Raw genomic sequence first — 24,522 nt, forward strand, 5'->3', positions numbered from 1 at the left:
TCTGCATCTGTTCCTCAGATGCTACTCATCTAAAATGGGGACAGGGCTTTTTTAGGACTTCTAAAGCTCTTCAGGAGACTGATAACATTCAATAATGTTGTAGGCAGGAACCACATCCGCAGATTGGAGGTGTTACAAAAGGTTTCATTTTTTCTCTTTAACACCACATGAACATTTCACGTGCTTCTGCAGCTCATTATACACTGCTTGTAAGACCTCATGCCAGCAATACTTCACTGCAGCTGCACTAATAACCTATGTACCAGATGTCAAGACAAACATTTATGAGTCCCATATGACCACAAAAATGACCACCTTCCACTTTGTCTGTCTAAACGACAGGATATCTTTTCTTCCCTGACACCAAACTGATTTCACAAGAACATTGTATTTCATAAGTTAATAAGTCATCACATACAAGGAATAGCTCTTGTAATGTTTGAGGTACTTTAACAAACAGTACAGGAAGTTTCCCTTACCTTATCCTACAGATATAATGTACAGGAGACTTTGGTCTCTACTATTGTCTACGTAGAATAGTTAAATAATACTAGATGCACTCACAGGGAAGAAAATGAAGAAACCCTGTGGTCTAAATGTGACATTATTTAAGCAGTTGCAATGATATTGGCTCCAGTGGAATTTTGCTGAATTACATACACATTTCCTCTGACACTTTGGGAATGCTTGGACATGGAGTTTATTTTGAAAAAATGGGGATGTGAAATATTGGTCATGATTAATGCATCATGGCAAGAGTGATTTTGGAGATGTTCAAATCCATCCTCTAGACTCAATACCAGCTAGAAAGCTAAGAAAACCTTGTTTTGAGGAAGATTTTTCTGTATTTGTTCATGTCTGTCTGTAAGATGCAGGAGAGAGGAGAGGAGTGGGCTTCATGTTGTGCTTTTTAATTTCTATTTATAGTTAAGTGACTCACAAGTTAGTGAAAATCATATTTTCCAGTTGCTTCAAGACAAACTGCCTGGAGCATTCTCTGCACAGCTTTCTTCTACTTCTTCTTCCCTATCCCCCCTTCCTCCACCCCCACCCCCCAGCCCCCAAGAGAATTTAAAAGATTATCTAGAGTGTCCATCTTATTTATTTAAGACTGCACGGTTATACTGAATTTATCAGATGTAAAGATAAGTGTTTCCTATGATCATGCTCCTGTGTTAAGAAAAGTAACTTTTATGCCACAGATTTTCCAAGCTCCAGAGGGCTAGGTCTCTGCCAGCAGTCCAAGGCTGGCTCATTCAAAGCTGCTTGGAAAGATCAGCTAAGGCAGAAGTATCAGTTTATACCACATAAATGTAAAGTTTATGCTTACAGTAAAATGTACGTTTAAGAAGCCACCAGGAATTGCTTTCATACCAGAACAGAGAATCAAGACTGATGATGGATTAGAAGAACATCTATTGCCAGAGGCAATAAGCAACAGCCTAAAGATAAAGAATCTGAAATGGTTTGCTTTTGTATTTTACCTTGTTTCCATTTATCCCCATTAGCCTTAGAGTGCTAAATAAGGCATGTATCGCTTAACCTTTCTGTAATTACATTAAGGCAACATCTTCATTTTCCTAAAACAAAACAAAATAAAACACAGTGCAATGCTATAATTTCTTTTAGTAAAAATTAGCAGCTAACAGAGATGCAAGAAGGTAAACGCAAGACTAGATATGTTAGCAAAGAAATTCATCAGAGATATGAGTTTCAGTTCAGGCCATCAAATTCATCTTTGTTCAGACCCAATGTACCCAAATTCTTAAGACATCTTACTTTCTGACATTTGCAAAATAAATATTTATAGTTGGTTTTGTTTATTTGTTTGTTGTTGTTGTTGTTTTCCCTTGGAATTTAACATTTAAATGATAAAAAGAAGCTATTTTTTTTTTGTGGATTTAAAAATTGTAACATTTAGAACCTCCTATGTGGCCATGAAATGTGTTTGCTTTTGTAGCCCTGTTATAACTGAATTTCTTAATCTACAGTAGCAAAAAATGGTCAATTCACCACAGACAATAATAAAAAATAAAATAAACCCTTGTAGCTATAGACCTTATTTGTACTTAATGGCCACGGCTATTTCATTATCAGGCAAATTAGGAAAAAAAAAAAAAAAAAAAAAAAAAGGAAATTGTAATCATATGAACCATAAACCCATAAACACCAGCAAAATGGTATCAGAATCAATATACAACAGAGGCTTGTTTAGATTAGCAGTATAAACTGCGTAAGCAAATTTCTTTCACCCTAATTCATAAATGAGAGTTACTGTTGCTTAATCCTGGCACAAGTTCCTCCAATGTTCATGCAAGAGCTTTGTTGATAAGTAGGAATGATATCTCTGGCACAGTGATGCTTGTACACACCCAGAGCATCTCACTGGAATCAAATCATGGTCATGTGCTACTTAAAAATCACCCCCTAATGCCAGTAGTTGTGGTAACAAGCAGAATGTAGGCGTGCTTTGCTTCTACACCAAATCATAAAAAGCATTCATGCACAGGCTGCATTTGTAAGATCAGTATGTTCAGCTGCTGGTTTGATTTACCAATGAGTGATTGTGATTCTTCAGTAATGAGTCATTAATGAGCCTACCTTCAGTTCATAACAACGCTGTGCAAGCAGCAGTCTAGGTTTTGCGTAACCACATCCACAGGCTCTTGTACTCAGAGCCTTCATGAGACACCGTGGGGTCTGGAATAATCTCTCCTCTTTGGGCTTCTGCCAGCTGACATATTTCTGCTGAACTGCAAACTGTGACTCTCTGCCTTCTGTGCGTTGTGACAAGTTTCCGTTCAGGTAGATAATTACTGTTCTTTAATCATGGCCATTCTCAAATCTTACTTATTTCTTTGACCGTGATAAAGATGTAGTTAGAGGTGTTGGCTATTGTGTATATAATATTATTTCTTCTTTTGATAATTTCATACTGCTATTTACACTATCTTTTTAGCATGTTTCTTCCTACTGCAAACATTTACTTATCAAAGGATCCAATCTCCTTTAACTTCAGTAGTCTGCTATGCAGACAGTGCCACCTAATATTTAATCAGGGGAACATGGTGGGATTTCATATACTAAGCACTGAAATAACAGGCAAATTAAGACATATCTATCTCAAACATTTAAAAAACAAACAAATAAACAAAAGCTATAAAATCCTCATTTTCTTGAGCAATGTTCCACTATCTAGGTATTTCTTTGCTCATTTTGAGATTACTGCATGGCTGAAACTTCAACGGGTTATGAGAATTTACTGAAGAAATTATTTGGCTGATGTTCAAACAACCATCCTGTACCAAGAAGCAGTTGGTATCAAAGTATGCTATTTTAAACCTGTCAAAAGAAAGATATGTTGTCCAGAGGTGGTTAAAATAACACATGGAAACTTCCTTTTGTCTACCTAACTTTGATGGTGTGTGATATGCCCTATATTTTAGCTGTGGCTCTGTTCTCTACAAAGAAGAGAAGTACCACACTGATTTTGTAAAAGTGCTCTCCTTGTGGTTTGACAATAATGTAACTGAGTCTGCCTATCTGCTGCCTGAGCACTTTCTATATACACCACAGCAGCAGTCCAGCTGAGGGAGTCACATCAACAGAAATCTTATTCCAGAAAATAAAGCAGTTAGTGTCATGCCAGCATTATCTCCTTGCCTATAACAGCTCTTGGAGGGGCTTGATGAAGACCAGCACCAAAAGAAAAAGAAACAGAAACTAAAATGAAAAAGAAACAGCAGCCGCAGAGCACAGCTAAGGACAGAGAAGGGGATTTTCCTTTTCTTCTTTTGAAAAAAACTCAGATCAGCTCTGTCTGTCCTACTGATTAGAGGATTTTTTAAGAGTTTTTTTTTTTTTAATTTTTATTTTATTTTATTTTAAAGCAGAAAATACATTTTCTGTTCTATAACAAATTAGATTTGGCTGTATCATAATTTTATACAGAGACCTTACTGCAGCCTTTCAATATATCAAGGGGGCTTATGAGAAAGAGAAAAACTTTTTACCAAGCCCTGTAGTGATAAGACAAGGAACAATGGTTTTAAACTGAAAGGGGGTAGTTTTGTACTGGATATACGGAAGAATTTTTCCACGATGGACAAAGGTGGTGAGGCACTGAAACAGGTCATCCTCCAGAGAAGCTGTTGATCCCCTGTTCCTGGAAGTGTTCGAGGCCAGGCTGGATGGAGCTTTGAGCAACCTGGTCTGGTGGAAGGTATCTATCCCTCTGATAAATGAGAAAGGATAACTGGTAATGACAGGCATGGAGAAGGCTGAGGTACTCAACAACTTCTTTGCCTCTGTCTTTGCTGCCAGTTGGGGTTCCCACATCCCTCATTTCCCTGAACCTATATGTGAGGGCTGGGGGAGCAAAGTCCCTCCCACTGTAAGTGAAGAGCAGGTTTGAGACCACCTGATGAACTGAACAGGTACAAGTCTATGGGGCCTGATGACACGCATCCCAGGGTCCTGAGGGAACTGGCTGATGGAGTTGCCAAGCCACTCTCCATCATATTTGAAAAGTAATGGCAGTCATGTGAAGTCCCCAGTGACTGAAAAAAAAGGGAAATATCACTCCCATTTTTTAAAAGGGTAGAAAGTAGGACAGAGGGACTACAGACCTGTGAGCCTCACCTCTGTGCCTGGCAAGATCATGGAACAGATCCTCCTGGAAGCAATATCAAGGCACATGCAAGACAAGGAGGTGACCTGAGACAGCAAGCATGGCTTCATCGAGGGCAAATTGTGCCTGACCAATCTGGTGGCCTTCTATGATGGAGCGACTGCATTAGTTGATAAGGGAAGACTGACTGATGTAATCTACCTGGACTTCAGTAAGCCCTTTGACATGGTCCCACATGACATCCCGATCTTCAAATTGGAGAGATATGGATTTGATGGGTGGATATTCAGTGAATTAAGAGTTGACATGAAGGTCGCACCCAGAGAGTGGTGATCAATGGCTCTATATCCAAGTGGAGGCTGGCAACGAGTGGTGTCCCTCAGGGATCTGTCTTCAGACCAGTGCTGTTTATTATCTTTATCAATGACATAGACAGTGGGATCGAGTGCACACTCAGTAAGTTTGCAGATGACAACAAACTGAGTGGTGCAGTTGATACAACAGAAGGAAGGGATGTCATCCAAAGGGACCTGGACAGGCTTGAGAAGTAGGCCCATGTGAACCTAATGAGATTCAACAACTCAAACTGCAAGGTGCTGCACTTGGGTCAGGGCAATCCCAGACAGGAGTAGAGACTGGGGGAAGAACTCATTGAGAGCAGCCCTGCAGAGAAGGACTTGGAGGTTCTGGTGGACAAAAAGCTCGACATGAGCCAGCAGTGTGTGCTTGCAGCCCAGAAGGCCAGTTGCATCAACAGAGAGGTGGCCAGCAGGTGGAGGGAGGTGATTGTCCCCCTTGTGATTGTGCCCTTGTGAGGCCTCACTTGGAGTGCTGCATCCAGGTCTGGGGCCCCCAGCATAAGAAGGATGTGGGGCTGTTAGAGCAAGTCCAGAGGAGGGCTATAAAGATGATCAAAGCGCTGGAGCAGCTCTACTAAGAAGAAAGGCTGAGAGAACGGGGGCTGTTCAGTCTGAAGAAAAGAAGGCTCTGGGGTGACTTTATTGCAGCTTTCCAATACAGGAAGACCTCATTGCAGCTTTTCAGTACTTAAAGGGGGCTTATAGAAAAGATGGAGAGCAACTTTTTGCTTGGGCAGATAATGACAGGACAAGGGGGAATGGTTTAAAACTAAAAGAGGGGAGATTTAGGTTAGATGTTAGAAGGATGTCTTCACTCAGGGAAGTGAGGCACTGGAACAGGTTGACAAGAGAAGTCACCCCTAAAGGTGTTCAAGGCAAGTTTGGATGAGTCCCTGGGCAACTTCATCTAGTGGATGGCATCCCTGCCCATGGCAGTGGGGTGGAAGTAGATGATCTTTAAGATCTTTTCCAACCCAAGCTGTTCTGTGATTCTATGATTCCATCTCAGAAGATATGATTACTGTGTCTTCTTTGGGAAAGAGAGTAAAAGAGAGTACTGGAAAAAAAGAAAAAGAAAAAAAAAAATCTAGGCTCTCTTCCCTGTTTTCTCCTAGCCTGTGTCACTGGGCTGATATTTCAGATGTGCCTAGTACATTTGCTTCACTTGGCCTTGTAAATTCATGACTGTGGGTGTACAAATGTAAGCGATTTATTTATTTATTTATTTTGAATGCAGAATTTCACTGAATTATCCAAAATGTTGTAGTCAGGAAGAGTTGAGCATATGTGAAATGGTCCACAATATGCCAACTACGATTTCTTTGTTCCAAATCTCCTCATGGGACATGTAACTCCAAAGCATGTCCTAGGTTCGGCTGCTAGCAGCGAGGTCAGGGCCTCGGCCTCGCCATGCCAGCCTCCTGAGGAGACCCTTCTGGGCTGCCGCAGGAGCCTGTCCTGTGGGGACGGGCAGCAGGGCTTGTAGGCACGGGCAGCACGGCTTGCACGGACGGGCAGCAGGACTTGGGACGTGCTGCAGGACTTGCAGGACGGTCATCCTCGCCCCCTGACGGGCGGCACCTCGCCCCCCCGACCACCTGCCCCTCTCGGTCCTGGGGCGCGGCCGTGGGGCGGTGCCATGCGGCCCCAGTCCGCCACCGGCAGGGGGCGGGCGCGACGCCTCGGCGCCTTTCTCTGCCTCAGCCTCTGCGGCGGCGGCGCTCGGCTTCCTGCTCCGTCGCCGGCGGGCGGGCCGGGGCAGCCTGCGCGGCGCGGCCGCTCAGCGGGACCGGGGAGGCTGCGCGACGTGGCCGCGGCCGCCCAGCCCAGGTAGGGGCCCGCGTCCTCCGCGGGGCTGTGCCAGGCGTGGCAGCGGCGGTCCCGGTATCTCGTCCGCTTCCCCCGTTGGTGCAACTTTCGCGGAGCCTCCCGGCCCCCTTCCCCCGTCCTCTCCGCGCTGCCTCCCCCGGGCGTCCCCTGCTGGCTCCGGCTGTTTCGCACCCCTCTCTCCTCCTTCCCTTCCTCCCCTCGCGGGACCGCCGGACTCGGGGCTTGTCGCCGCTCTGGCAGCACCGTGTGTGTCGGGGCGGGACACGGTGACAGCGCTGGCGGCCGCCCTCAGCCCCGCAGCGGGGGCTCGGCGCCGGTACCGAGCCGTGGTGCCTGGGCTCGGCGCGGCTGTGTCTCGGCGGGGCAGCCTCCTGTGGAAATAGCGCCGTGCGAAGGTGTTGGTTTTCAGTGTTCTCTTCTCCCTTCGAGTATCGGGCCGGGGACTTTGTTGGCAGATGAGCTGCAAGGCTCAGCTCTTGGTTAACGTGAAGCGCAGCGTTACAGGAATAAGGCGCGGGCTGACCGGCTTGGCAGAGGGGAGCCTGTCACAGTAGCCTGTATTCCTTTCGTTTCTAGCTTCTGAGGTTTTAAAGTAGGAACAGAACACAGTTAGCTTATGTATATTCGGTAGGTAAATGCTGTCATACCTTCGGTCATGTTTTTGCCTGCACCGCTGACAGGCTGAGTAACTCGCCTCGCTTCTTTTTCTTCCTATTTTCTCACATTTAAAAGGGCCTAAGTGATAGTGTAATAACTTCTGCAAAATACCCATATTTTAATATTACATATATTTTTATAATATTTATACATATATTAATATATAAAATAACATAAAATATTCTTTATAATATTTTGTGTGCTCTCTAACTCCATGCAGGCTTAGAACCCGCAGTGGTTCTTCGTGGGTGAACGTAGCTGACAGATCCTTTTCCTCTAACTTTTTTTTTTTTTTAACCCTAATAATACAATAATTTAGGAAGAAAGAACACTACAGAAACATCTGGTTAATGACTGTGCACAGTTGTCTTAAAGCCTTTGAAGGTGGTCAAGGTACAAGTCAACCTCACTAGCATGCTCCCCCTCCTGTGTCAGCCAGAGAGCAGCTCTGTTTAGTAGGAAGGGGTCTTGATGGTTGTCTGTGTGCAGAACAAGTTTTGTAACTTGCTTTAAGCCTGATACAGACTCTGAACAAGTTAATAGCTTAGTATTGTCGTGTAATAACGTCTAATCACTTAAGGATGGAGGAGGCGCCTGGTTTGTTGCAGGCCATTCTGTTTCCAACAGCCCTGACCCTGTCACCCAGTACGAGTGCAGAATACATAGTGAAATAGTGAAGTGGCCTCACAGTGGCCACAAATTACTGTCTTGCCTCTCTAGGTGCAGCCCAGATGATTTAGGGCATGCAAGGTCTACATTTAAAGATAATTTTCTCAGTGCTTTAAGAAAAGAATGACAACATAGAAAGTTTTAGAATTTAATGTAACTCTGGCAAGCTAATATTTAAAAAATGAGCTGGCACTACTGGATTATTTGTTTGTGGTTTTATTCAGAACATTAGCATAATATGTGGATTTTTTTTTTTTTGTAAGAGCACAAAACAGATTGGTACTGTGTAAGTTGCAAAAATACCAGTTTGCTTACAGGTTTTCTTGTAGCCTAAAATTAGGTGTCTGTAAGATGAATCCCTAGTGGACGAGGAGAACTTTCTCCTTAAAATTCAAGTTATTGAAGTAGAATTTGTTTTTCATATACTACGGAAGTACTGCTTTTTAAATTTGCAGTCCCAGTGAAGTCAGCTGACACACGAGTGTGAGGACTGCAAGTCTTACTGCTTACATGAGTGATCAGTATTTCTATAAGCTCTAATAGAAGTGATATGTATGTTCATTTTTTTTTTTTCATAAAAATCTGTAAAAGAAGTTTAGGGTTTAAGGTAAAATTATTGTAAACCTGCATGTTTTCTCTGCTGGTAGCTTGCTGTACAACCCTGTGACAATCATTTTGCTGTCAGCAGCACTGGAATTGTTTTGGTTGTTTTGTGGTTTAGAAGGATTTCTCAGGGAAGTATCATATTTGTCTGAATCCAAAACTGTTTGTAAGTTCTCAGGTTTACTTCAGGAAAATGTAATCAGTGATAACGTCAGGAATCTTACTGTCTTACTTTGTGAGATGGCTGGGCAAATCTAACAACCTGCTGCTGCTGTACTCTGCTCCCTACCACTCCAAAAAGTTCTCTGCTAAACTGGTTGAGATATATTAATTCTCTTTTACTAGGTTAGCTTTCTTCTTCCTTAGTGAGCCAAATGACATGACTGGGGCTGGAGGAATGATGAGTGGTGCTGTAGTATCTCGAAAGATGAGCCCAACTTGTCTCCAAAATTTTGGTGCTTTGTAGTACTATCCGGACCTGAGGCCTAGTGAAGTGGTAGTGGAGAGGGGGAAATAAATTTAAACTGCTAGTGATACTTGAAACCTCATTTCTTCAATAACAGAGCTTTCAACTTGGATGGATGTTCAAACGTTTACAACCAATGCTTAGGTGCTCCTGGCTTCCAACTTCATCTTCTAAAAAGTTGTCTAACCATGAATCCAAGCAGAGCCTCATCATATTTTTCTTAATGGTATATGGATACTGGGAGGACTTAGATTTATTTTTTTTGAAGGAAATAAATCTTGTTTTGCATAACTTGTGTTTTTATTTCGTTATTTATTTATTTATTTATTGCATCTTCCTGCGACTTGATGCTATCTACAAATTTTAAGAGCATACCCCTATTCAGTAGTCCAAGTTATTAATGCCAGTATTGAATATTGATTTACCCAGGTTTCTTGAAATTCATTCACACTTAAGTTTTCACAGTGAGCTATCAACAAGTACAATTTGGGGAATTTTACTTCTAATGTATAGTACCATATTTTGGTCATACAAAACTAATTTGTATCTTCATTTACAGACAGAGCCGCTACTTAGTTTTATCCAGCTCTTGTTGGAGTTCAGTGCCAAGAGGGTATGGAAGAGGGAAGCAGCTTTGGAGGACTACCAGGACAGAGGGAGCTGCTGGAGTAAGCACTCTCCCTTGCATTTAGTCCACAGAGCTGCTGAGTCAGTTTTAATGGGAGAAAGTTACAGAGTGTGTTTATATGTACAAAAGCACAGCAGTTCTCATGAGTATGTCATGAGAGTCCAGTTAAAATCTTAATTAACATTAGAATAGGTGACATTTACAGTTTTCCTTTCTATTTGTAAGACTTACCCTCTTGTGGCTGGTTGACTTCCTTCCCTTCTCCCACCCTCTCAACAGTTTCAGTTTTTTTATTCAATGAGAGAGAAACTATCTGCTAGTAGCAAAGGCTTTTTTCTTAATCTGTTTGATATCATCAGATACCTGTCATCATTTCATGAACATTTAAGCTGGTGTAAGCTAGTACTACTGCCATTAGAAAGCTTCTGACCTCCTCCCAGACACTTATTTCTGCTTTTAGATCAGTATTTTTGCGAGTACCAGGTGAGGTAGTTCAGGGAGCTGCTGTGGCTTTTGGTTTGTTTGTTGGTTGGCTGAACATCAGTGAAACCTGAATGCTTTTGAAACTGCTTTTGAGTCTGTTCAGACAGAAGTTTATTACAAGAGTTTTTGTAATAATTGGATAACTTCTTTTATAATATTATGTTCCACAGAGGTGTTTAGAGAATTTCTCTTATAGCACTGTGTTCCAGAGGGTTATGACAGCATACAGGGATTGCATATCAACATCCCTGTGTAAGCTGTGTAGAGGGTCTCAGTGGTAAGCTCACAGTGAGTGGTGAGCACTGAGGCATAGTCATCCTTAAACTTGGTAATGTTTATTTTATGTTATCACCTATGGAGAAATTGACGACATGCAGTAATTCGTATCCAGCGTAACTTCACCTTTTCCCATATTGCTCAAAGCTATGGTGATGATCCTTAGATTTTAAAATCTCAAGGTGTAGATGATGACCTTGTTGCATCTGATTCTGTGGTGTGCACCTGATGATAACTAAATATTAAAATACACAGTGTATATACATCATATAAAAATAGTATAGTTCCCTTAGATATTTTTTCATTAAATTAATTTTGCGTATGGTTTATGTGCTTGGTATTGGTAGCTGGAAGGTTGCACCCAGTCAGGATCTAGGTCATGGACCTTTGTTCTAGGCCCTTAGACTGTAATATTTCTTGCTGTCTCTTTGTATCTTGAACAGGAAGAAGTGAGTCAGTATGGAGCTATAAAGGACCACACAACTAACTGACTTCCTCTCATTTCTGAGCGTGTTTTACCTCCTCTATCACAAGTGGTGGCTTGTTCAGTGCTAATACAGACCAGCAGCAAGGGCTCACCTGTACTGCAGTACTACGGCTCTAAGCGCGCCATGCAGAGGGGTGTGGGTGGCTGTGTCACTGGTAGCAGTCAGATATCTCCCATATGAGATACCACCATATGGGGCCCTGTAGGCGTAGTGTAGCCCCTCTGCGTATTGGCCCTGCTGTGCTGCACCTTCTCCCCAGAGCCCAAGCATGATGCTTTCTCTGTGGGGTGCTCCCCTCAGCCAGTGGTAAAGGGCCTAAGCCAGTGTAGCCTTGCATGGCAGGTGAGAGGATGAGAAGGGCCTCTGCGGTGGAGCAGGGGTTTATTTATCCCATAGAGGAAGAGGAGGGAGAGATAATGTCAGCACTCTGGGCTGTGGCAGTCACCGTGGGGTGCTTTCCTCAGACACATCCCAGTTTTCTACTGAGCAAAGGTTAAAACTCTTTTCCAACATCCAGCCTCCTCAGATCATGCTGACCTTTTGTTAAAGGAACTTAAATGATTAGTACTATCTTTTTTTTTTTTTTTTTTCCTTGTGTCAGCAGCATTGTGGTAGTGTCCCTTGCTGCTGTCATTACCCTTAGTGCTGTCGGCCTCGTGAAATATTCAGGACCTCCCTGTATGGCTGTGTCTGCAGCGTCGATGTGCAGCTCCATGGTGAGGTCGTTGTGGTATTCTGTGCAGTGTATGGATCTCGCTCATAAGATGATAATATCATTCTGGCATCTTAAAGTTACTGTCTAGAATTGGTTATGCTTGGGAGAATAATAATGTGGAGGAGCAGACAGTCATTCTGCAGTAAATTTGGACCTGTAGGGGCAGTATTCGTAATGTTCCTTTTCTGTTCTGCTTTCTTGGTAGCTCTGTTCAAAACAGGCCTCAGTGTGAAGTGACATGCTGTAACCATAGCCTCAGATACATTTCTGTGGCAGTCTTGTGTGGTTATATCAACTCAGTATTTGTGTGAGACTTTTTTCAGACCCATAACCTTTCTGCATGTAAGTTCTGTTGAGCGTCCCCCTACATGGCAGGGTGGTTTGTGGTAGTGATCCATTATTCTGACAAAAGGCTTGATACATCTTTTTCTTTTTTTTTTTAATTGAAAGGAAGATGTGAAAGCCATATATTTGAAACATCTACTGTGTTATGGCAACATGTTGTCACCAGTGAGACCTGGTGATCTGATAGAAGCATTGCAAAGCTTTATTTACGCATTGCAGTTGTGGAAAGATTGTACAGTTTTTGTTGTCTTATGAAATCAAGGTGTTAATTTGTTTCTCAAAAAAAAAGCCAACAAAAACAACAAATCAGTAGTTTTGGACTTTTGAAATGGTAATTGCAACAGTTTTTCAGTTACAAAATAGTGTGCTTGTCATTTGAGAGAAGAAAATGTTAAAACTCACCTTCTCTCTTAACTATACTCTGGGATTTACGCACTTCTCTGTGATGAAGTTTGAAAGGAAGTGAGTGAGGCTCAGCATTTTGTCCATGACAACGTTATCTGAATTTATCTATGTAATTTTGTCCAATCCTTTGAAATACAAGGATTTCTCTTTAATGAAGATTCTCTTTAATGGGTACATCAGCAGTTCAGGGACAGTTGACCTTCCTGTGTTTAAATAGTATGGCTTCTAGGGACCATAACTAAAACCACATTCTATATATATATATATATATATATATATATATATATGGACCAGTAAATTTTGTGTAATATTTGGGAATAGACTTCAAAGTACAGATCAAGAATAGTTGGTTCTTAGTGCTCTGGAAACAGATAGTTTTATGAGTTTCTTTTTCTTTTAATTTCAAGAGGAATGTGGGTTGAGTTTTATTCTTAGTGGGAAGAGTGCCTTAGTACTTTTATCCTAGTCTTCCCAGGGTTCAGATTTTTTCTGTTTGAGACTTGAAGTTTGTGTGTTGCCTAAGGTGGAAGTACTGCATTGATGCAACTAGCAGAAGAAGCTTGCCTGGTCAGTAATTTGGCACCTCCTTTAGGAAGTGTTTGTTTTGCACATGAGGTATCAAAACACTACTGCAGTCATGTTTCTTCTCCTGTATATTTCCTTTCTGAGAAGCGAAACCATACACCAGTATTTGCAACATAGGTAAGTCTGCTATTTCTGCATGTCCTGTTTTTAATTTTGGAGTAGGTTCTGGCTTTATTTGCTAAACTTGTCTGGGTTTCAATTGTAGTTGGCAGAAATAAAGTAAAATCTTGTTTTAACTACCAAACATTTTGGGTCTAATTTAGTATTGTCAGAATACCAAGTTGAATCTTACATATATATGGAAGAATACAATTAAGGTGGTGTCTTTTTTTTTTTTTTTTTTTTGTAAGAGAAGTTAATATTTTTGTACACAACTGCACTTTGTGGTAGTTTTTGTCTCTAAGAATAAAAAAAAATATGTCCATAAGGTGTTCTGTGTAGACAAACCTTTTGCCAGTGTAGAGTTCTGCCATAATCATGAAGAATGCCTATGAATGCAGGAGTGACTGTAGGGAAAAAAATACTCAGAACAGAGATTATGTTATCAGAAGACACAAATGGTGCATGATTATACAATAAAATTGAAATGCAGTAGTTCCTTGTTGAAGATGCAATGCTTTTCAATGTCTGCTACTCAGTGCTCTAAGTTCAGTTTCAAATTCATTTAATTTTGTAAAGGTGGCAGGAAAGCTGTTCTCCTTCTAGCAGAAGGATAAGCAATCATCTTGGTAGGGAAATGCATCTTGTACTTAAATACAACTTAACATACTAGAAGCTTGGATCCCTATTTTAATTTAGACTAGGAGTGATTTCTACAGTCTCAGCAGTTTGCTTCATGGTGTATAATTCAGGTTGGCTCAGCCACTGGTTTAAAACCAGGCTCAGATAAGAATAGCTAACGCTACCCCTGAATATCTGATTCATTGTGTAATTCACTGTGTAATTTTGGGTAGAAAACCACCACCATTCTGAACTGCTTGAAGACAGCAGACTGAAATACCTATTAACAGAGGCTGGATTAAACAAAATATTGTTTCATTGGTTGAATTTTACCAGGTATGAGAAGGTGAAATTGCTTTCTTTTTTTCTGACAGAAAAGACATGCCTTTGAGTGCTGAGGAAGGCGGTGTGTGCTGCAAAAAGCAAACACTATCCTAATCTAGTTGTGGCTCAGAAACAAAAACTGCTCAAGCCTTTTTTTTTTTTTTTTTTCTTTAGTGCTAATCAATTTTGAAAGATTATCTAATTGTCGTTCAGTGTACATGGTAACACTGTAGATAGCATTGAGATATGCTTGGTAATGCCCTACATATTGACAGATGTAGTAGATAAAAAGAAGGATAATGTTATTTGACCGTTTTCAAAATTTTCCAATCTTCTAAGTACTGTTTAGCGGAGAAAAAATCCATCTGAATTTAATTCAAAGCATCTCCAGCTGATACGCATTTAGTATTACTGTGTACAGATTTGCATATAATCGGATAGAAATATGGGGGTAATGGTGAAGGGGACATTAACTTGTGCCTTGTGAACTACATCGGTTATGAAAGCCTTTCTCAGTTCTTTGGAGTTATGTGATGATTCACAATATTATTTTCCTTTCTTGTTTACCCTTTTAGTTAGGACTTCTTTTTAATCATTTTGTCTACAATTAGGCAGACAACATTCGGGGATATTAAGAACACAGACCATCTCAAAGTCTTTTAAAACAGTTTTTAAATTCTGCCTTGGTGGTTAGAGACAAGGGTGCCTGTTCAGCATTCCTCTCTTTGCTATCATGCTTCCTTGCAAGGCAAACCTGGTTCTTTTAGCCCTTTTAGTTATTTTATTTAGGTCACATAACAGTTATCTAGACTCCTCCGTTTGGGAATTTTGCTTTAAGATAAAATTAGAAAAAATTACATATGGGGTCTCAATTAAAAGTCTAGATGGCATGCAGGCACGGCACAATACTTTTTGTTTTGCACACAGCAGTCCTTCTGCTATGGTTCGCAACGAGCAGTTCTGTTTTTGTAACAGTCCCACATCATTGACCCTAAATAATACAAAATAGCAGTCCCACATCATTGACCCTAATATTAGCTGCTATATTCCCTCAGATCCTTTTCTTTACTGCTGCCCGTTTAGTTGCACTTGATGTCCTTTTTGAAATGTATTGCTTTCTGCATTGTTAAATACCACTGCTGATTTATTTGGACCTTTTTCTAATCAACTATGCTCAGAATTTGAAATTATCGTGACCTTCTAAATTCTTGCTTCTCATCTCTGTTTTCATGCATCTTTCATAAATATATCTACATACGCTATCAAATTGCTAATGGAAATGGGAATAAAGTAGACTGATTTGTTTCATATTATTCGTAATATATATATATATATTTATTGCAATCCTGTTTAAAACAAACAAAAACAAAACTTAAAAACAGCAGTAGACTGCAAGTGGCCAAAGCTTTAAAACACAGTAAGTAGGGCAGAGGCTGTGCCCAAATGTGCCCTGCGTCATGTGCTCCACAGCACTTGTCTCTGGGCAAGAGCATTGAGCAAGGCTGATAAAAGAATTGACCAGATTGAATTGAATTCATCTCAGTACAGAAATCTGGACTTGATTCAATGTTGTGTCAGTGCGCCTGTATGTGTTTGTTCTTATTTTAATGACTACTGTACTCAGTGCCATTTCCTCTTACACCCTGATTCTTGGAAGAAAACAGCTTGCTTGATATGATTATCATATCTAATACATGAACACAGAAAGAACCCAATTTGCATGTTGGAAACTTTATATCAGCTAATAAAGCACGATGACAGTTTGTTTGGCAGGACTATTAGCTGATAGTTTTCCTAAATGAAGTTATATTATAAGCTCCACGTGTGAAGTATCTGGCAGACTTTCCTCAAGAGAGGCATGTTACCCCTAAAAGCAGCTATCTGCTGCTCTACTGATCGAAGCTAGCGTTATTATATAAAAGCATATATGCAGTAGCTAAGTCGATATATATTCTGAGTTCATCGGATTTGCATTGTGGCTGTCATCCCCACACAAGTTAATCAAGCAGTGGAGCAGCAAACCAGAAATCCACTGAAGGCTGAAACCGAGTGAGTGGTAAAATAAAAAGAAGTCAGGGAAGACACTATTCTCTCTTCCTTTTTTCTGTAAGCTGCTGTTCTGTGTTTGGTTCTTCTGTTATGTTAAGCTTTGTTTAGCATTTTTTGCTGCTGTAGAGTTTTCCGCTTGGAAAGGCTTTGGCCATGGAAGTCACAACATCTGGAAATTGCCCCTGCCTTGGGTCAAAGTGCAAACCACAAGGATGGGTGGAGGAGAAAAAAGCAACCAGTAACCTCAGCTCCTAACTGGCCTTCCGCATACCCACTCCCTAGTACTTTGCAGCCAGAATAAATAGCTCTTTTCTGCATGGATGGACGTGCAGCTCCATGCAGCAGGGGGTCAACAAAATACCGGCATTCAGAAAAGATTTATTACCTGTAACTTATCGGCTTCTCCAGTTCAGTGAGCTGTCTATCTTCTTCTTCCTATTCTTGAGGGGTTGAGCTAGCCGTGCGTTGCTCTGTACTGAAGGAAGAGGTTTCTAAACTTGCAAATATGTCAGAACCATCTTCCTGCCCAGTTGCTATTTCTCTGCTACTTTTTTCATTGAGCACATCATACTCTGCCAGTTCAGAGAGCAATTTTGCATCAGTTTCAATAACAAAGCATTCCCCTCTTATGTTTTGTACCATTGAGTATTTCACCTTTAAGTTCTGGATTTTTATCCTCATAGCCATGCTGACTCTCTGGTTTGGGCTGAAGTTTAATGTCATCTAGACCCTACAAGAGTAAAGTCTTCAACAGATGTTGTTGTTGTGAAGAGATGACACATCTGCACTGTTAGTGCTGAGTGGGATCCTAGGAAGAGGACAGCGTGTTCCTCTGGCCTCATTAGAAGTTGCACAGGATCCTTTTGTTAAAGTAGGTATATTAGAAATTAGCGGAATATGTGAAAATGGCAGCGGTGCTCATCTTGTGGGTGATCACATGTGTCAGGTACAGAGATGTGACTGTGCCATTGGTAACTAGAATTTATTCTAAAAGAACACCTGCGTGGAAGATCGAAGCATGCAGTTCTTACTCCTTCTTCCAATATACCATCCTGGGAAATAATAACTTCCTTTCTCATGAAGCAGAGAAAAAACAGCATCTGAAAGCACTGGTTTTCAGTTCTTCTATGGATAGCTTTTTATTTCAGGAACCTTGGTATTGCATGAGAGGGATTTGCTGGTGTCTTTCCACCATCCCAGTTTTGTACCTTGCCTGATGGACCGCTGAGTTGTGCACTGAGGAAAATCTGAAGAAAAACGAATTCCATGTTTCATAGTCGAGCACTACAGTGCATCCCTAAACCCCCGTTTTTGTGACTTAGAGCTGTTGATCCCTTCTGTTGCCTGTTTCACGGTGCTCCCCTGGCTCTCACGTCTGTAAAGGGATCTGCTTTACTCATCTGCCCGTGGGTTCTCGTGTAGGCTGCACATCCTGCGTGCTAAATGTGGTAAATAAGGGCCTTGTTGGCTGCCCAGCAGAAATAAATCCTGTTAACATAGTAATGAAGTGGTTGCTTATATTATCAGACATTTGTAAGGCCACAAGATATTTGGGTTGTAATTCTACTGCCCCTGCTTGATTGGGATGTTATGTCAAAGAGGACAAAAATAGTGGTGGTCGTTTTTTGTTTGTTTTGGTGGTGGTGGTTTTCTTTAGCTAATTTTTAAAGCATTTGAAAGAATGTTGTTGCTACTGGTTTTGTGCATCTGAGTCTGAGCTAGTTAATTTGGGTTTTTTTTTAATTTTTTTTTTATTTAAAGCACAAGGAGAAATTCTTAAATCATTTTTTTATATCATTTCTGAATTCCAGTTATGAGGTTTAATACCAAAGACATGAAGTGATGGTCTATGGGCATTCTTAAATGGCTAATAGACTGTTCTTTAATTAAAAAACATGTGGTAAGATAATACTGTTTTGGAAAAGGTCATTTTGTGCATAAGTTAACTTCTCTTGCACTTGAAAAATACTGTGCAACATAAGTTTGTACTGTAGTGTTCCTGTATTTATTCTGTAGATCAAAACCCATCACTTTCTGGAATAATATACACTGTCCAAATGTCTCATGTGTTTCTGAAAGTAACCAAGATCTCTCCTTGCTTATGATCATAATAACAGAGGAGATGGAGTACGCTACTTGAACTGTTCTGCTTCCAACCAAAATCTCACTTTGGTTCATTAAAAAATAAATGTTTACATGCTTAAACTATCTAAATGTTGTAAATTGATTTGCAGTGTTTGTAATGGACCTGTGGTAGGTTGCCATTACAGACCACAAGACCATATGGTGTTTGCCATACCTGCTTTGCTTGGATACCATGCCAGCACCGGAGTTGCCCAGTGGTCAGCTGCTTTGCTTTCTGCTTCTCAAATCAGGAATAAGGGGAGACTTAGCATAGAAGGTGTCCCAGCTCAGTGCGGCTTGGACCTGGTGTGGCTGAGGACAGTGTCATTGTACAGAGCCAGCAGCAGCAGTCTTGTAGGCAGAGCCCAATGGATGCTGAGGAGGAGGAGGTGGTGGTCGTAGCCTTTGAGGAGGGCCCGTGTAGATTGTGGCACCTTTGACTTCATGCAAGCTCTTCTAAAACAAAACTTTTGAGTGCTTACATGGCTTTTGCTCCTAGGCAGTGATTTTTAGTTTACCCTGAAATAGTCAATTCTAGCATTGTGGCTTCTGCCACCTGTGATGGTTTTGCTCGGGTGGGCGACCGAGCTCCACCACAACCACTCTCTCACTCCCCCTCCTCAAAGAGGAACAGGGAGAAAATACGATGAAAGGGGCTCAAGGGTTGAGATAAGTAATTATTGTGATGGGCAAAACAGACTCAGCATAGGGAGATAGTAAGATTTATTGCCTATTGCTAACAAGCTAAAGAAGTGAGAAACAAAGGAAAGAAACCAAAAGCACCTTCCCCCCCCCCCCATCCACCCTCTTCCACCTCCTCCCCCCGAGTGGCGCAGGGGAACAGGGGAATGGGGGTTATGGTCAGTCTATAGCGCTTCTTCTCTGCCGCTCCTTCTCAGTCACTCTCATCCCCTGTGCTGTGGGGTCCCTCCCACGGGATGCAGTCCTTGCTGAACTGATCCAGCGTGGGCTTCCCACAGGCAGCAGCTCTTCAAGAACTGCTCCAGATATGGGTCCGTACCACGGGGTCCATCCCTTGGGAGCAAACTGCTCCAACCTGGGTCCCCCACGGGCGGCAGCTCCTGCCAGGTCACCTGCTCCTGCGTGGTCTCCTCTCCATGGGCTACAGGTCCGGCCCCGAATCTGCTCCGGCAGGGGTCTTCCACAGGCCGCAGTCTCCGTCGGTGCAGGTCCACCTGCTCCACCGTGGTCTCCTCCACGGGCTGCAGAGTGGAACCCTGCTCCACCGTGGTACTCCATGGGCTGCAGGGGGACAGCCTGCTTCACCATGGTCCTCACCACAGGCCGCAGGGGACTTCTGCTCCGGCGCCTGGAGCACCTCTCCCCCTCCTTCTTCACTGACCTTGGTGCCTGCAAGGCTGTTCCTCACTCCTCTCACTCTCCCAGCTGCTGTGTGGCGCAGTGTGTTTTTTTTCCCTGTCTTAAATATGCTCTCACAGAGGCACAAACAACATCACTTATTGGCTCAGCTCTGGTCAGCAGTGGGGCCCTTACCAAACATGGGGCAGCTTCTAGATCCTTCTCACAGAAGCCACCCCTATGGCCCCCTGCTACCAAAACCTTGCCACATAAACCCACTACACCACTGTTGGCCATAACGTGAATCTCCTGGATGCTGCTATGAGTGACAGATGTGTTATTGCATTTCTGTAATATGTGGATCTTGCAGTTCCATTGAATGCCTTATCCCAAAGAACAAAGTGCTTATATCCTTTTCTCTCCAAGGTATGGTTTATTATGTTAGGTTAACAAATAGCAAAAAGTCAATTGGATTTTGGAGCAATGCAGATAAATTGCTGGCTTTTAACACACAGCTTTAAGAAATCGAAGACTGCTTAGATACAGCTCTGTTAAATACTTATGCCTCTGTTAAATACTTATGCCATAGATTAAAGGGTTGAAAGTGAATGGAATTTGTAGCAGATTTGATGAAATGAAAGAAATGGTTCTTAAGATGTCTTGTGTCATGAAGTTACAAATGCAGGTGATACATCAGAGATCCATCATGAATCTTCTTTACTGGGAGTGTGAAGAGTTAACTATTTTGTACAATCATCCTTATTGGCTAGAAAATCCACAGTGTTTATAGAGTTAACTCATCACAGAAGTGCTAGTTTGACTGTAATTACAATGGTGTACCTTTTTTCCCCCCATAGGTGGCTTTTTTTTAATGCAGTAGTGTTGTTTCCTGGCTGAAGATTAAAGATGAGAATAGCAGGTAAGCATGCACACTGATATCAGACTTAACAAGTTGTGACGATAAATAAGGTTTTAAAGTAAACATAACTGGCAGAACAAGCATTGCTATTCTATTTAACTGGAACCTGTTTTTGGAATTTGGATAGTCTAAGAGCAAACAGCTGGTTACAACACTTCCTTCAGCTGATCTGCAGTGACAGTTTAAGATAACATGACTTGATCCGCTTTGGCTGCTAACTGTAAGATGATGAAGGAACAAGGAAAGGTCAATTGATGGCTTAAACATTTTCTTCTCTGCCCCACACTGCAACCAAAAGTTCACGCACTTCTATAAGAGAGTGTCTTCCTGAATGATTATGGGGAGGTTGAAAGTTATAAAAAGTCTTTAGAGGTAAGTTACTTCAGTACTGTGTTTGAGAAACTGAATTGACTTGACAGAAGGTACAGTGGTTATTAAAAAATAATCCTATAAGAAAATATTGTTTTAGACACTTCCTTGCAGTAAAATAGCCTGCTACATTTGTGTGGCAATTGAGCAGGTTTGGCGTTCTGATGTATTGCACTTAATCAAAAGTGATAGTGGTAGTTGTATTGCAGGAGGATCAGCTTTTGGCTTTCCTATGAGACAGTGACACCCTCTTTTCCAAGAGGGTTGCACGTTAATGTTATTGATGAATGAAACTAGTCCTGATTTTTAAGGTTGTTGTTAGTTGATGTACTTACAGAATATCAGTATGTCTAACTGTGAGCAACCTGTTACAGTAAAGCTGATAAAGAACTGGGAGAATGCTGTGATTTTTAGAAGATTGCCAAATCACCTGGAAGATGGATGACTTTCCCCACCCTCTTTTTGTCTTCCAGCTAACTACTTTTGTCACTAAAAGCTACAGACAAAAAGTTACGATGGTTCATATAGAATGTTTAACCTGTAGCAAACAATCTTGTTTTGGTTCATATACTACACGAATATTCAAGATTTCTTACCTCCCACTTAGAGGGAGCACTTAAAATTCAATTGAAGGGGTCAGAATATAGATGGAGAGGAAGGTTAATGCTCATACTGAGTACTTGCTCATCTCGCCTACTATGTACTGAAACAACATGCTTTTCAAGTACCACTTGCTATGTGACTCATTCCAAAATCTGGTACCATCTTGTCTTTTTGAGTAACGTTGCTTTGAAACCCTGTCTTTCCACTTCTTAATTTATGTTCAGATCATCTGTTTCCCTTCAAATGCATTTATCTTTGGAGCTCCAGTGTAATATTTTTAAATTAAGTTTGTATGTGTTTTCCTACATAGTAGTATGTATACACTCACACGTGAAATGGGAGAGGAAGTCCGAACTGCGAGCAAACAAAAAAGTTTTTTTCTTCTATCTTTTTTAGCTTTTGGAAGGATTGATTAACATCTTTCATCCTTCTGAAGGCTGAGTAATCTGTCTATTTTAAGCTTTTCTGAACAGCCTAATCTAAGATTGCAGGAGTGCATTTTTTTTCTGAACAGTTTATTTGGATGGCCATCTGAGAAACAAGTGTGCTGTAGTGTTGCTTTTTTTCCAGCAGTTTGACATACCGAGGTGAGACAGGAAGGTGAGATTGAGCAGACGCTTCCTCACCTAACTTCTGTGACAGTCATTAATTTACAAGAATTTAAGAACAGATTTTTTTTTTTTTAATATGTTGAAAATGATGTTAGAAAATGGCAGGGTTCCATTTCAGATTTAAATTGCTGTGGTTGTGTGCTTCCAGCTCTTTTTCTTGGAGGTGGCTTGACTGCTCAGCACTGGAGTAAGTTAAGCTTGTTAAAATTTCAAGCCATCTGAGACCATATCGTATTAAAAGGGGCAGGGGTGAGGAACTGCTTTTTATTACTTTTTAAATTAGATCTTTAAAGTTTTCTAACTCTTGTCGAAGGCCTGTAATTTATTTTTTTATTATTTATGTAATGCTCAGACCTGACTGACCAAAGGAGAAGCTACGTTATATCAGCAGATCCCTAATTACTCAGTCTGGTTTATCTGTTAAAACTGAGGTATCTCAATCTGAGGGAAAAAGAATAATGAAAGGGTGTATTCATGAACAGTGAGAAACAGAAACACAGGACTAAGAACAGGGAAGTGGGATGGAGAGGGCAGGACTTTCCACTTGGACAGCAGCCACTGAAGTCAGCTAAGTTCATCTTGTTAAGCTGGGTTTCCAGAGAAAAGTATGTGGCTTCTCCTGGCTGCTGAGGTGTTTTGTCAAACTGTGATGTCAGAGAAGCATGAAGCTTGGAGAAAGAACAAGGTGAGTTTTCATGGTTGAGAGCAGGGTACATCTGATGTAGCAACCTGGTGAAGTGGCTTAGTTGCATCCTACATCATCATACTGTTTTTTGTGCAGATTACTGCTTGGTGAGTCCACAATTCGTCATCGTGTTTCTGAGTTCCTCTTGATGTCACACTATACAAATTTCTTGTGTAGTTGATTTTGACAAACTTAATCTTATTGCTTACAGATTAAATTTTTTTTTAAACTGTATTTTTTCTTCCACTTCTGAATAGGTGCTGCAAAGTTGGTGGTAATTGTAGCAATATTTTTATTGACATTTTATGTCATATCTCAAGTGTTTGAAATAAAAATGGAAGCAAACTTAGGACACATGTTTGGTAAGTGATAAGTCACTGTTCTTTGCAAACATCTGTTAATATTTATGTGAGCCATAATGAAAAATAACATTCTTTTACTGTAAGCTTGACTTAAGCTCTTATACTTATTATTTTTGTGTATTTTAAATGTGTATTTTAATATTATTTTCCATAGAAAATATTAAACCTACTTTATTAATCAGTTTAATCCTCTCACCTTCCAAGTTATGCATGCATTTTTTACCCTTTTTTTCTTACTGGTAATTACAGTTATAGTCTGTGTTTGTAAACTCTGACTTGAATGTAATCTCTGGAATTCTACACTCTGCCTTTCTGTTCCTTAAGCATTTTAAAATTCTGCACTTTGGGTGGGATTTTTTTTGTTTGCGTAGGTACACTGACATGTGCAATAATCAAAACATTTCAGATGTGCAGAAAATAATTACCGTCTTAGATGACGTAAAATTCAGGGTATATGTTTTGAACCAATTTTATCTTGAAAGGGACTTTTCATTTCGGGCACCTGGATAGGGTTCATGTTGTTTAACTCAGCTTACTGCAGTGTGGGCATACATTTGAACCAGTCACCAGTGGCACCATCAATAATGAAGAGAGATGTCATTTCATATTATAGATGAACTGTAGAGATGTGTGATGTCACTTGTTCTTTCCCATCCTGAGAAAGGGAGTAATGAATGATAGGGTTCAAATATATCTAAACTGCAGAATTCCAGGGTTGAATGAAAGGAATCACATCCTTGTGAAGGTTTTAATTTGTAGCACTTATTTTTGACTGGCTCAAATTCTCTTGTAAGACAGGAATTAATTTCACTTCAGCACCCACACCTCCACAGATCCCTGGTTGTTTTGAGTTTTTATCTCCATGTTGTTTTTTTTTCTTTTAATTTTAATCAGCGATCCATAAATTAAGATAGTTCTAAATGTGTTCCCTATTTTCATTTTTCTACCATGTAAAGATTAATGTTTTTTACATTGTAGCATAGTGTTCATATGTATTTGATACTTCATTTCAACCAATCTATTTTTATAGAAGCATTGAAAGGTTTTAAATTTATAGGATATTTTATAGCAGATGACATTTTAATAGTAACATCTTGTAAAACTTTCTTTTGCATTTCAGCTAGATCAGCATTGGATGCAGCTGCACGCTGTGAGTATTCATATGCATGTGTTACTGCTGTGACTTGCTTTCACTAATAGTAGAAAGAACGTTGAATTTTCATAGTTTGGAAAGTCTTAATTACACTTTAAATGCAATCAGAAAGTAATTTTCCTCTTTCCCTGATTTTCCTAAATT

The 24,522-nt window shown here is 40.8% G+C and overlaps 1 protein-coding gene across 2 annotated transcripts in view; it reads left to right on the forward strand.

The window, feature by feature from the left end:
• The first annotated feature begins 2,789 nt into the window (after positions 1-2,789).
• FAM3C (FAM3 metabolism regulating signaling molecule C) overlaps positions 2,790-24,522 on the forward strand; it is a 33,515-nt gene continuing 11,782 nt past the window's right edge. The window contains exons 1-4 of one of the 2 annotated variants that reach the window (XM_035336360.1): positions 2,790-2,805; positions 20,534-20,595; positions 23,121-23,225; positions 24,346-24,375. In XM_035336360.1, the coding sequence (XP_035192251.1) occupies positions 20,583-20,595; positions 23,121-23,225; positions 24,346-24,375 (148 nt within the window). In that variant the 5' untranslated portion in view covers positions 2,790-2,805; positions 20,534-20,582. Of the gene's footprint in view, positions 2,806-6,666; positions 6,820-20,533; positions 20,596-23,120; positions 23,226-24,345; positions 24,376-24,522 lie in introns of those variants that run through there. The other variant, XM_035336356.1, reaches the window with a different exon arrangement.

Source organism: Oxyura jamaicensis, chromosome 1, assembly GCF_011077185.1.
Source record: "Oxyura jamaicensis isolate SHBP4307 breed ruddy duck chromosome 1, BPBGC_Ojam_1.0, whole genome shotgun sequence".
Classification (NCBI taxonomy): Eukaryota; Metazoa; Chordata; class Aves; order Anseriformes; family Anatidae; genus Oxyura; species Oxyura jamaicensis.